General features: G+C 67.3%; 1 protein-coding gene across 1 annotated transcript in view; it reads left to right on the forward strand.

Annotated features, from left to right (window-relative positions):
* Positions 1–1,597: 1,597 nt before the first annotated feature.
* Positions 1,598–12,500, forward strand: part of SYNGAP1 (synaptic Ras GTPase activating protein 1) — a 31,759-nt gene continuing 20,856 nt past the window's right edge. Inside the window, 9 exon segments of the mRNA XM_075412097.1 lie at positions 1,598–1,701; positions 3,255–3,507; positions 6,141–6,174; positions 6,177–6,241; positions 6,244–6,263; positions 9,969–10,023; positions 10,025–10,131; positions 10,202–10,244; positions 10,246–10,301. Coding sequence (XP_075268212.1) covers positions 1,598–1,701; positions 3,255–3,507; positions 6,141–6,174; positions 6,177–6,241; positions 6,244–6,263; positions 9,969–10,023; positions 10,025–10,131; positions 10,202–10,244; positions 10,246–10,301 — 737 coding nt within the window.

The following is a 12,500-nucleotide window of genomic DNA, read 5'->3' on the forward strand; positions in this document are numbered from 1 at the left end:
TGGGGGGGGGGGGAGGGGGGGAGGGGGCGGGGCCGGAGGGGGGCGCGCGGCGGGGGCGGAGCGTGCGCGCGCGCGGGGCGGCGGCGGCGGCGGGAGCGGGAGCGGCGGGGGGTGAGTGTGCAACGGGGGGGGCGAGTGTGCAAGGGGGGGGCGAGTGTGCAAGGGGGGGGGCGAGTGGGTGTGCGGGGGGGGGGCGAGTGTGCGACCCCCGGGCGAGCGTGCAAGGGGGAGGCGAGTGTGCAACGGGGAGGGTGAGTGTGCAAATGGGAAGGTGAGTGTGCAAGGGGGGTAAGTGTGCAAGGGGGGAGGCGCGTGCCCGGCGCCGGGGGCGGCGGTGAGTGTGCAAAGCCGGGGGCGAGCGTGCAACGGAGAGAGCGAGCGTGCAGGCTGGCGGGGCTGGGTGTGAGTGTGCAAGGCTGGGGGTGAGTGTGCAAGGCGGGGGGGGGGTGCAAGGCTCTAGGGCGAGTGTGCAAGGCTGGGGGGGTGACAGGGAGCGTGCACGGCCAAGGGATGAGTGTGCCTGGCAGCAGTGAGTGTGCAAGGCTCTGGGGGTGAGGGTGAGCGTGCAAGGCTCTGGGTGAGCGTGCAAGGCTCCGGGGATGAGTGTGCCCGGCCGGCAGTGAGCATGCAAGGCTCTGGGGGTGACAGTGAGCGTGCAAGGCTCCGGGGGTGAGGGTGAGTGTGGCGAGGCTTGGGGGTGAGAGCGTGCCCAGCAGGCAGTGTGAGCGTGCAAGGCTCCTGGGGTGACTGTGAGTGTGCGAGGCTCTGGGTGAGTGTGCGAGGCTCCTGGGGTGACAGCAAGCGTGTAAGGCTCCGGGTGAGTGTGCAGGGCTGGAGGGGGAGCGAGTGTGCGAGGCGGGAGCGTGCGGGGCTGCCCAGGTGAGCGTGCACGGCCGGGGCTGAGTGTGAGTGTGAGTGTGAGTGTGAGTGTGCACAGCTGTGCTGGGGAGCGTGGCCCCGCACGGCCGGGTGTGAGCGTGCGGGGCCTGGGGGTGAGTGTGAACAGCTCTGAGTGTGAGCGTGCGCAGCTCCACGTGTGAGCATGCACGGCCCGGGGTGAGCGTCGCGAGGGGCAGGACGAGTGTGCAAGGCCTGGGGCGAGTGTGCAAGGCCTGGGTGTGAGCGTGCACAGCTCCCAGTGCGAGAGGCAGCGTGCAGGGCCTGAGGTGAGTGTGCACTGCTCAGGGTGTGAGTGTGAGCGTGCAAGGCCTGGGGTGAGTGTGCAAGGCTGGGGGTGAGCGTGCAAGGCGCAGGGTGAGTGTGCAAGGCACAGGGTGGGTGTGCAAGGCGCAGGGTGGGTGTGCAAGGCCTGGTACGAGCGTGAGCGTGCACAGCCGGGTAGTGAGCGTGCAAGGCTGGGGGTGAGCGTGCAAGGCTGGGGGTGAGTGTGCAAGGGCCAAGGTGAGCGTGCAAGGCCCGGGCTGAGCGCCCCCCCCCCCGCCCCGCGCCCCCCCCCCAGCCCACGCGTGCCCCCCCCAGCCCCCCGCCGCGCGTGGCACACGCGTGTGCGAGGCGCGCGGGGATGCGGCCGGGGGCCGGGACCCCCCCGGGGGCTCGCGGGGGGCCCCCGGGGCTGCCCTAGGGTGGGGGCGGCGCCATGTGGGGCCCCCCCCAGCCCGGCCCCCCCTGGGCGCTGCGGGGGAACCCTGGGCCCCCCCCGGCCCCCGCCTCAGCCTGGAGGGCGGCAGCAGGACGTGGCCGGTAGGAACGGGGGGGGGGACCCCGAAACTGGGGGGGGGGGCTGGGGGACCCAAAACTGGGGGGCAGGGGCTGGGGGGGGGGCAGATTGGGGGGGGCAGAGATTGGGGGAACCCAAGACTGGGGCAGAGTTCAAGGGGTGTTGGGGGGGGCACAGAATTGGGGGGGGCAGAATTAGGGGGACCCGGGGGGGGATTGAGGGGATTTGGGAGGGGGGCAGAGTTGGGGGGGGCAGCAGGATTTGGGGGACCCCGAGGTTGGGGGCAGGGTTAAGGGGGTGTTGGGGGGGGAATTTGGGGGGGTCTCGGGGGGGAGGGCAGAGTTAGGGGTATGGGGGGGGCAGAGTTTGGGGGGGCCCCCCAGGGGCAGAGTTAAGGGGATATTGGGGGGAGGGGGTCAGGGTTAGGTGGGGGTTGGGGGGGGGCCCAAGTTGGGGGTCCCCAGGGCTGGGATGCTGGGGGGGGGCAGATTTAGGGGGGTCTCGGGGGGGGGGGCAGAATTTGGGGGGGTCACAGAGGGGCAGATGGGGGAGGGCCCCCAGGCCAGGGGCCAGCGTTAAGGGGGATTTGGGGGGGGCAGAGTTTGGGGGTCCCAGGGACAGAGGGGCGCCCCTTGCTTGGGGGAGGGGCGGGGGGGTGACGTCGGTGATGGGGGGAGGGCAGGGGGAGGAGCTGGCGAGGGGATCCCGGGGGCTGCTGGAGGTGGGGGAGGGGGGGGGGCCCTCGGGGCCCTCCCTGATCCTGGGGTGACCCCGTGGCCCCCCCATACCCTGCCCGGACGCCTGGGTCCCCCCCTCAATGCTTGGGCCCCCCCCCAAATCCTCCCTGGACCCCTGGGTCCCCCCCAAATCCTCCCCAGGACTCCTGGGCCCCCCCCCCCCCATCCCTCCCTGGACACCTGGGGCCCCCCCAAATATTTGCGTCCCCACCCGAATCCACTCCAGGCCGCCTGGGTTGTCGTCCCCCCCCCCAGTACCTCCCTGGACGCCTGGACCCCCCCCCAAATCCCCCCCAGGAGTGCTGCCTGGGACCCCCCAAATACTTGGGTCCCCCCCAAATCCCCCCCAGGCCGCCTGGGTCCCCCCCAAATACTTGGGTCCCACCACAATCCCTCCCAGGACACCTGCCCCCCCCCCAAATATTTGGGTCCTCCCCAAATCCCCCCCCCCAAGGCTGCCTGGGTCCCCCCCAATCCCTCCCAGGACACCTGGGGCCCCCCCCAAATACTGGAAACTCCCCCATATACTGGGAACCCCCCCCAAATCCCCCCGAGGCCGCCTGGGTTCCCCCCCCCAGCCCCCCCCAGGACACCTGGGGCCCCCCCATATACTTGGAACCCCCCCAAATCCCCCCCAGACCCCCTGGGTCCCCCCCCCAGTCCCTCCCAGGACTCCTGGGCCCCCCCAAATACTGGGAACCCCCCCAAATCCCCCCCAGGCCGCCTGGGTTCCCCCCCCAGTCCGCCCCCAGGACACCTGGGGCCCCCCAAATATTTGGGCCCCCCCCCCCAAATCCCCCCCAGACCCCCTGGGTACCCCCCTCCCCAGTCCCTCCCAGGACTCCTGGGCCCCCCCAGATCCCCTCCCGGATCCCTGGGCCCCCCCCCCCCCGGCACAGCCCCACACCCCAGGACAGGTTGGGGGAGGGGGGGTTGTGGGGGGTGTCCCCCCCCCCCCGTTGCCCCCCCCCTCAGCCCCCCCCTGCCCCCCCAGATTACCACGGCGGCCGCTCCCGCAGGAAGAGCGTCCCCGGGGGGAAGCAGTACAGCATCAACATGACGCCCCGCCCGCCCCCCCCTGTCCGGCCCTCGGTGAGCACACGCGTGTCGTCGCGGGGCCCCCGCGCACACGTGTCGCCGCGGCGACCTTCGCCCCCCACACCCCCCCCCCCACCCCCGCGCGTGGCTGGGGCCCGGTTGCCGTGGTGACCGGCGTCCGGCACACGCTTGTCGCCGTGGTTACCCGTGGGGCCGGCCCCCCCCCGCCGCGCGTCGTCACGGGGACGCTGCCGTGTGCGTGCGGGTAGTGCCGCGGTCACGCCGTCCCGCACACGCGTTGGCGGTGTGGTCACCGTGGTCATGGACATGATTGTTGCTATGGTTACCCCATCCTGCACATGTATGTTGCCGTGGTTACGTGATCATGCACATGTATGATGTTGTGGTTGCCTTGGTCCTGGACATGTATGTTGATGTGGTTACTCCATCCTGCACACGCGTGGTGCTGTGGTCACCGTTGGTCCTGGACATGCTTGTTGCCGTGGTTACCCCATCCTGCACACGTATGTTGCCGTGGTTACGTGATCATGCACATGTATGATGTTGTGGTTGCCTTGGTCCTGGACATGTATGATGCCATGGTTACCCCATCCTGCACTACACGCGTGGTGCTGTGGTCACCGTGGTCCTGGACATGCTTGTTGCCGTGGTTACCCCATCCTGCACACGTATGTTGCCGTGGTTACGTGATCATGCACATGTATGATGTTGTGGTTGCCTTGGTCCTGGACATGTATGTTGCCATGGTTACCCCATCCTGCACACGCGTGGTGCTGTGGGTCACCGTGGTCCTGGACATGTGTGTTGCCGTGGTTACGTGATCATGCACACGTATGTTGCCGTGGTTATGTGATCATGCACATGTATGATGTTGTGGTTACCTTGGTCTTGCACATGTATGTTGCCGTGGTTACCCCTGGTCCTGCACACATATGTTTCCATGGTTACGTCATCCTGCACACGCGTGGTGTTGTGCTTACCCTGGTCCTGCACACGCTTATTGCCATGGTTATGCCATCCTGCACATGTATGTCGCCGTGGTTACGCGATCATGCACACGTATGTTGCCGTGATTACACCATCCTGCACACGTATGATGTTGTGGTTACCTTGGTTTTGCACACATATGTTGCCATGGTTACCCCATCCTGCACACGCGTGTGTGCTGTGGCTACCCTGGTCCTGCACATGTATGTTGCCATGGTTACGAGATCATGCACACGCTTGTTGCCGTGGTTACCCCATCCTGCACATGTATGTTGCCATGATTATGTGATCATGCACAACACGTATGATGTTATGGTTACCTTGGTCCTGCACATGTGTGTTGCTGCGGTTACCCCATCCTGCACACGTATGTTGCCACGGTTACATGATCATGCACATGTATGATATTGTGGTTACCCCATCCTGCACATATATGTTGCCATGGTTACCCGTCCTGGCACATGCGTGGTGCTCAGGTTACCCTGGTCCTGCACATGCTTGCTGCCGTGGTTACCCCATCCTGCACACGTATGATGCCGTGGTTGTGCCATCTCGCACACAAGTATGTTGCCAGGATTACCCCGGTCCTGCACACGCCTGTTGCCGTGGGTTACCCCGCTCCCGTGTCCCCATGGTTACCCCCGTCCTGCACACGCGTGTCCTCGTGGCTACCCTGGCTGCACGCACACGTGTGGCCACGTGGCCCCGCACACGTGTGTTGCCGCGGCTACCTTGGTCCCACCTGCGTTGCCTATGGTTACCGTCCATCCCGCGCACGTGGTTGCCCTGCTCCCCGTTGCCGTGGTTACCCCCGGTGCTGCACACGCCTGTTGCCATGGTGACCCGTGCTCCTGCACACGTGTGTCGCCCATGGTTACCCTGCCCACGCACATGCCTGTTGCCATCACCCACGTCACCATGGTTACCCGCGCCTCCCATGTCACCACGGGCCCCCCCCCCCGCACACGCGTGTTGCCGTGGTTACCCCAGTCCTGTGCTGCCCGTCGCCATGGTAACCCTGGTCCTATGGTACCCATCGCCATGGTAACCCCTGCCGTATGCTGCCTGTTGCCATGGTAACCCTGGTCCTATGTTGTCCATCACCATGGTAACCCAGGTCCTATGGTACCCGTTGCCATGGTAACCCTGGTCCTATGCTACCCGTTGCCATGGTAACCCTGGTGCTATGGTACCCATCGCCATGGTAAACCCAGTCCTGTGCTGCCCGTTGCTATGGTAACCCCTGCCCTGTCCATCACCATGGTAACCCGGTCCTATGGTACCCGTCACCATGGTAACCTGGTCCTATGCTACCCGTTGCCATGGTAACCCCTGTCCTGTCTGTCACCATGGTAACCCTGGTGCTATGGTACCCATCGCCGTGGTAACCCTGGTCCTACGCTACCTGTTGCCATGGTAACCCCTGCCCTGTCCATCACCATGGTAACCCCAGTCCTATGGTACCTGTCGCCATGGTAACCCTGGTGCTATGGTACCCATCGCCATGGTAACCCCGGTCCTATGGTACCTGTCACCACGGTAACCCCGCTCCTGCGCCGTCCATCCCCGCGCTACCCCCGGTCCTGCGGTCCCCGTGGCCGCGGTGACCCCGTCCGCGCCCCCCGCCCCCCCCCCCGCCCCCCCCCCCGCCCCGCCCCCCTCAGCCGCCTGTACCCCAGCAAGGCTTCCTGAGCCGCCGCCTCAAGAGCTCCATCAGCGCACCAAGAGCCAGCCCAAGCTCGACCGCACCAGCAGCTTCCGGCAGATCCTGCCCCGCCTTCCCGCAGCGCCGACCACGACAGGTGGGGACACCGCGGGGACGCCCGGGGACACCGCGGGGACACCGCGGGGACACCACGGGGACACCACGGGGACACCCGGGGACACCGCGGGGACACCGCGGGGACACCATGGGGACATCCCGGGGACACCGCAGGGACACTGTGGGGACATCCCGGGGACACCGCGGGGACACCCGGGGACACCGCGGGGACACCGCGGGGATGCCCAGGGACACCCGCGGGGACACCACAGGGATACCCCGGGGACGCGCAGGGACACCTTGGGACATCCCGGGGACACCGCAAGAGACACCCCGGGGACACCCCGGGGACACCGCGGGGACACCGCGGGGACATTCCGGGGACACCACAGGGACATCCCGGGGACACCGCAGGGACACGGCGGGGACGCCCGGGGACACCCCAGGGACATCCCGGGGACACCACGGGGGGACACCATGGGGACACCCCGGGGACACCGTGGGACGCCCGGGGACACCCCAGGGACACCACGGGGACACACGGGGACATCCCGGGGACACCGCGGGGACACCACGGGGACACCCCGGGGACATCCCGGGGACACCTTGGGGACACCGCGGGAACACCACGGGGACATCCCGGGGACATCCCAGGGGACACCGCAGGGACACCCCGGGGACACCGCGGGGACATCCTGGGGACACCTTGGGGACACCACGGGGACGCCCGGGGACACCGCGGGGACACCACAGGGACACCATGGAGACACCTTGGGACATCCCAGGGATGCGCGGGGACACCCCGGGGACACCCCGGGACGAGCGGAGATGCCCGGGGACACCCCCAGGACACCCCAGGGACATGCAGCGACACCACAGGAATACCTTGGGGACACCTCGGGGACACCCTCGGGGACGCTTGGGGACACCCCGGGGACACCCCAGGGGCACCTTGGGACATCCTGGGGACGAGCAGGGACACCTCAGGGATACCTTGGGGACACCTCGGGGACAGCATGGGGGCACCTTGGGGACACCCTGGGGATATGCGGGAACACCCCAGGGACACCTCAGGACCGGACATGCAGGGACACCCTGGGGACACCCCAGGGACATCCCAGGGACACGCAGGGACACTGCGGGGATACCTTGGGGACATCTCGGGGACACCTTGGGGGCACCCTGGGGACACCTCAGGGACATGCAGGGACACCCCCAGGGACATCCAGGGAACACGTGAGGACACCCTGGGGACACTTTAGGGACACCGTGGGGACACTTTAGGGACACGCAGGGGACACCCCCAGGGACATCCTGGGGACACGTGGGGACACCTGGGGACACCCTCAGGAACATCCCGGGGACACACAGGGACACACTCAGGGATACCTTGGGGACACCTCAGGGACAGCGTGGGGGCACCGTATGGGACAGGTCCCCAGTGTCCCCAGCATCCCCAGGTGGGGCAGGTCCCCAGTGTCCCCAGTGTCACCTTATGGGTCAGGTCCCCCCTGTCCCCAGTGTCCCCAGTGTCCCCATGTGGAGCAGAACCCAAGGGGGTCCCTTGTCCCTTGGGATGTCCCTTGTCCCCAGGAGATGGTCCCCAGGGATGGGATCTCCTGTCCCCATGTCCTCACGGGGGTTCCTTGTCCCCAAGGATGTCCCTTGTCCCCAGGAGATGGTCCCCAGGGATGGGGTCTCCTGTCCCCATGTCCTCACGGGGGTTCCTTGTCCCCAAGGGACGTCTCTTGTCCCCTAGGGGGTCCCTTGGGATGTCCCTTGTCCCTGGGGATGTCCCTTGTCCACTGTCCCTTGGGATGTCCCCTGAGGGGCGATGACCCTTGTCCCCAGGGGGATGCCCTGGGGGGGGATGTCCCTTGTCCCTTAAGATGTCCCTTGGAGGAGGAACTCCCTTGTCCCCTGTCCTTGGGACGTCCCCAGGGGGAGGATGTCCCTTGTCCCCAGGGGGATGTCCTGGGGGGGTCCAATGTCCCTTGGGATGTCCCTTGGAGGGGGATGTCCCTTGTCCCCTTATCCCTTGGGATGTCCCTTGTCCCCTGGGCATGTCCCTTGTCCCTGTCCCTTGGGATGTCCCTCGGGGGGATGTCCCTTGTCCCTTGGGATGTCCCTTGTCCCTTGGGCATGTCCCTTGTCCCTGTCCCTTGGGATGTCCCTCGGGGGGATGTCCCTTGTCCCTTGGGATGTCCCTTGTCCCCTGGGCATGTCCCTTGTCCCTGTCCCTTGGGATGTCCCTCGGGGGGATGTCCCTTGTCCCTTGGGATGTCCCCTTGTCCCCTGGGGCATGTCCCTTGTCCCTGTCCCTTGGGATGTCCCTCGGGGGGATGTCCCTTGTCCCCCGGGGGGGTCCCTTGTCCCCCTGTCCCCACAGAGAGCGGGGTGCCCGCTCGCCGGGGTATTTTTAGCCTCGCCGCCCCCGCCCCGCTGGGTGCCGGTGACACGGTGACGGTGACACAGTGACGGTGACACGGTGACGGTGACGGCAGCCGAGAGCGGCGGCCGCGGGGACGGGGACGGGGACGTGGCGAGGGCCGCTGCTTACGCAGCCGGGGGGGCTAAATATAGAGCCCGGGGGGCGGCCCCCTGCTGGCCGGGGGGGCCGGACGCGTGGGCCCCCCTGCTCTGGGGGGGCTGGAGGTCTGGTCCCCTGCTTTGGGGAGGCCTGGATGCCTGGGTCCCCCTGGTTTTGGGGGGTTGAAAGCCTGGATCCCCCCTCTTTTGGGGGCTCAGATGCCTGGGTCCCCCTGGTTTGGCGGGGCTGGGGGCCCAGGTCTCCCTGATGTGGGGGGGGTCAGATACCTGGGTCCCCCCTCTTTTTGGGGGCCTGGATGCCTGGGTCCCCCCTGGTTTGGGGGGGGACCATGAATGCCTTGGGTCCCCCTGTTTTGGGGGGGCCCAGATGCCTGGGTCCCCCTGGTTTGGGGGGGGCTGGGGGCCCAGGTCTCCCTGATGTGGGGGGTCAGATACCTGGGGCCCCCCTGTTTTGGGGGGGGGACCTTGGATGCCTTGGGTCCCCCTCAGACTTCAGGGTGGGGGGGTCCCCAGATGCCTGGGTCCCCTGTTTTGGGGAGGCTGGAGGCCTGGGTCTCCCCTTTTTTGGGGTGCCTGGATGCCTGGGTCCCCCTGTTTTGGGGGGGGGACCATGGATGCCTGGGTCCCCCCTCTTTTGGGGTGCCTGGATGCCTGGGTCCCCCTGTTTTGGGGGGGGACCATGGATGCCTGGGTCCCCCCTCTTTTGGGGTGCCTGGATGCCTGGGTCCCCCTGTTTTGGGGGGGGGACCATGGATGCCTGGGTCCCCTCTGACTTCAGGGTGGGGGGGCCCAGAGTCCTGGGTCCCCCCCTTGATCGCGTTGTGGGGCTGGAGGGGTCTCACCAGGGTCCTTGTTGGCTTGGGGGGGGGGGGGTCCCCCGGACGCCTGGGTCCCCCGGCGACGTGGCAGTAGGGGTTGGGGTGGGGGGGTCGCTCCTGGGTGCCCCCCCCGATACCCCGCCCCCCCCAGCCCCTGACTCTGTCTCTCTCTGTCCGTCCCGACGCCGCGGACGCGTCCCCAGGTCCCCGCGCGGATGCCCCAGGTACCCCCCCCCCCCCCCCCACCGCCACCGTCACCCCCCGCTCGCATGCCACCGCCACCACCACCCCCCCCCCACCCTGGGCACCCCCACCCCACCCAACCCCCACCCAACCCTGCCACCCCCCCCCGAGCGTCCCCCCCGCGTCCCCAGCAGGGCCCGGCTGATGCAGAGCTTCAAGGAGTCGCACTCGCACGAGTCCCTGCTGAGCCCCCAGCAGCGCGGCCGAGGCGCTGGAGCTCAACCTGGATGAGGACTCCATCATCAAGGCAGTCCACAGCAGCATCATCCTGGGCCAGGAGTTCTGCTTCGAGGTACGGCCCGGACCTTCTCGGCACCCTCCCCCAGCTGTCACCGCGGGGCTCCGGTCACTGTTGTGGCGTCCGTAGGTGGACCACGGCCTCGGGGACCAAATGCTTCGCCTGCCGCTCGGGCCGCCGAGAGGGACAAGTGGATCGAGAACCTGCAGAGAGCGGTGAAGCCAACAAGGTGAGGGAGCTGTCGTTGTGCGGGCAGGAGAGGTCAGCTGGTGGAGGTGGGGGTGGTCAGCTGGTGGGGATGGAGGTGGTCAGCTGGTGGGGATGGGGATGGTCAGCTGGTGGGGATGGAGGTGGTCAGCTGGTGGGGATGGTCAGCTGGTGGGGATGGTCAGCTGGTGGGAATGGAGGTGGTCAGCTGGTGGGGATGGTCAACTGGTGGGGATGGAGGTGGTCAGCTGGTGGGGATGGTTAGCTGGTGGGGATGGAGGTGGTCAGCTGGTGGGGATGGTCAGCTGGTGGGGATGGAGGTGGTCAGCTGGTGGGGATGGTCAGCTGGTGGGGATGGAGGTGGTCAGCTGGTGGGGATGGTCAGCTGGTGGGGATGGAGGTGGTCAGCTGGTGGGGATGGTCAGCTGGTGGGGATGGAGGTGGTCAGCTGGTGGGGATGGTGAGCTGGTGGGGATGGAGGTGGTCAGCTGGTGGGGATGGTCAGCTGGTGGGGATGGTCAGCTGGTGGAGGTAGGGGTGGTCAGCTGGTGGGGATGGAGGTGGTCAGCTGGTGGGGATGGGGATGGTCAGCTGGTGGGGATGGTCAGCTGGTGGGGATGGTCAGCTGGTGGAGGTAGGGGTCGTCAGCTGGTGGGGATGGTCAGCTGGTGGAGGTAGGGGTGGTCAGCTGGTGGGGATGGAGGTGGTCAGCTGGTGGGGATGGTCAGCTGGTGGGGATGGAGGTGGTCAGCTGGTGGGGATGGTCAGCTGGTGGGAATGGAGGTGGTCAGCTGGTGGGGATGGTCAGCTGGTGGGGATGGAGGTGGTCAGCTGGTGGGGATGGTCAGCTGGTGGGGATGGTCAGCTGGTGGAGGTAGGGGTGGTCAGCTGGTGGGGATGGAGGTGGTCAGCTGGTGGGAATGGAGGTGGTCAGCTGGTGGGGATGGTCAGCTGGTGGGGATGGAGGTGGTCAGCTGGTGGGGATGGTCAGCTGGTGGGAATGGAGGTGGTCAGCTGGTGGGGATGGTCAGCTGGTGGGGATGGAGGTGGTCAGCTGGTGGGGATGGTCAGCTGGTGGGGATGGAGGTGGTCAGCTGGTGGGGATGGTCAGCTGGTGGGGATGGAGGTGGTCAGCTGGTGGGGATGGTCATCTGGTGGGGATGGAGGTGGTCAGCTGGTGGGGATGGTCAGTTGATGGGGATGGAGGTGGTCAGCTGGTGGGGATGGTCAGCTGGTGGGGATGGAGGTGGTCAGCTGGTGGGGATGGAGGTGGTCAGCTGGTGGGAGTGGCCAGCTAGTGGGGATGGAGGTGGTCAGCTGGTGGGGATGGTCAGCTGGTGGGGATGGAGGTGGTCAGCTGGTGGGGATGGTGAGCTGGTGGGGATGGAGGTGGTCAGCTGGTGGGGATGGTGAGCTGGTGGGGATGGAGGTGGTCAGCTGGTGGGGATGGTCAGCTGGTGGGGATGGAGGTGGTCAGCTGGTGGGGATGGTCAGCTGGTGGGGATGGAGGTGGTCAGCTGGTGGGGATGGTCAGCTGGTGGGGATGGAGGTGGTCAGCTGGTGGGGATGGTCAGCTGGTGGGGATGGAGGTGGTCAGCTGGTGGGGATGGTCAGCTGGTGGGGATGGTGAGCTGGTGGGGATGGAGGTGGTCAGCTGGTGGGGATGGTCAGCTGGTGGGAATGGAGGTGGTCAGCTGGTGGGGATGGTGAGCTGGTGGGGATGGAGGTGGTCAGCTGGTGGGGATGGTGAGCTGGTGGGGATGGAGGTGGTCAGCTGGTGGGGATGGTCAGCTGGTGGGGATGGAGGTGGTCAGCTGGTGGGGATGGTCAGCTGGTGGGGATGGAGGTGGTCAGCTGGTGGGGATGGTCAGCTGGTGGGGATGGAGGTGGTCAGCTGGTGGGGATGGAGGTGGTCAGCTGGTGGGAGTGGCCAGCTAGTGGGGATGGAGGTGGTCAGCTGGTGGGGATGGTCAGCTGGTGGGGATGGAGGTGGTCAGCTGGTGGGGATGGTGAGCTGGTGGGGATGGAGGTGGTCAGCTGGTGGGGATGGTGAGCTGGTGGGGATGGAGGTGGTCAGCTGGTGGGGATGGTCAGCTGGTGGGGATGGAGGTGGTCAGCTGGTGGGGATGGTCAGCTGGTGGGGATGGAGGTGGTCAGCTGGTGGGGATGGTCAGCTGGTGGGGATGGAGGTGGTCAGCTGGTGGGGATGGTCAGCTGGTGG

This window comes from Opisthocomus hoazin, unplaced genomic scaffold (genome assembly GCF_030867145.1).
Source record: "Opisthocomus hoazin isolate bOpiHoa1 unplaced genomic scaffold, bOpiHoa1.hap1 HAP1_SCAFFOLD_321, whole genome shotgun sequence".
Taxonomy (NCBI): domain Eukaryota; kingdom Metazoa; phylum Chordata; class Aves; order Opisthocomiformes; family Opisthocomidae; genus Opisthocomus; species Opisthocomus hoazin.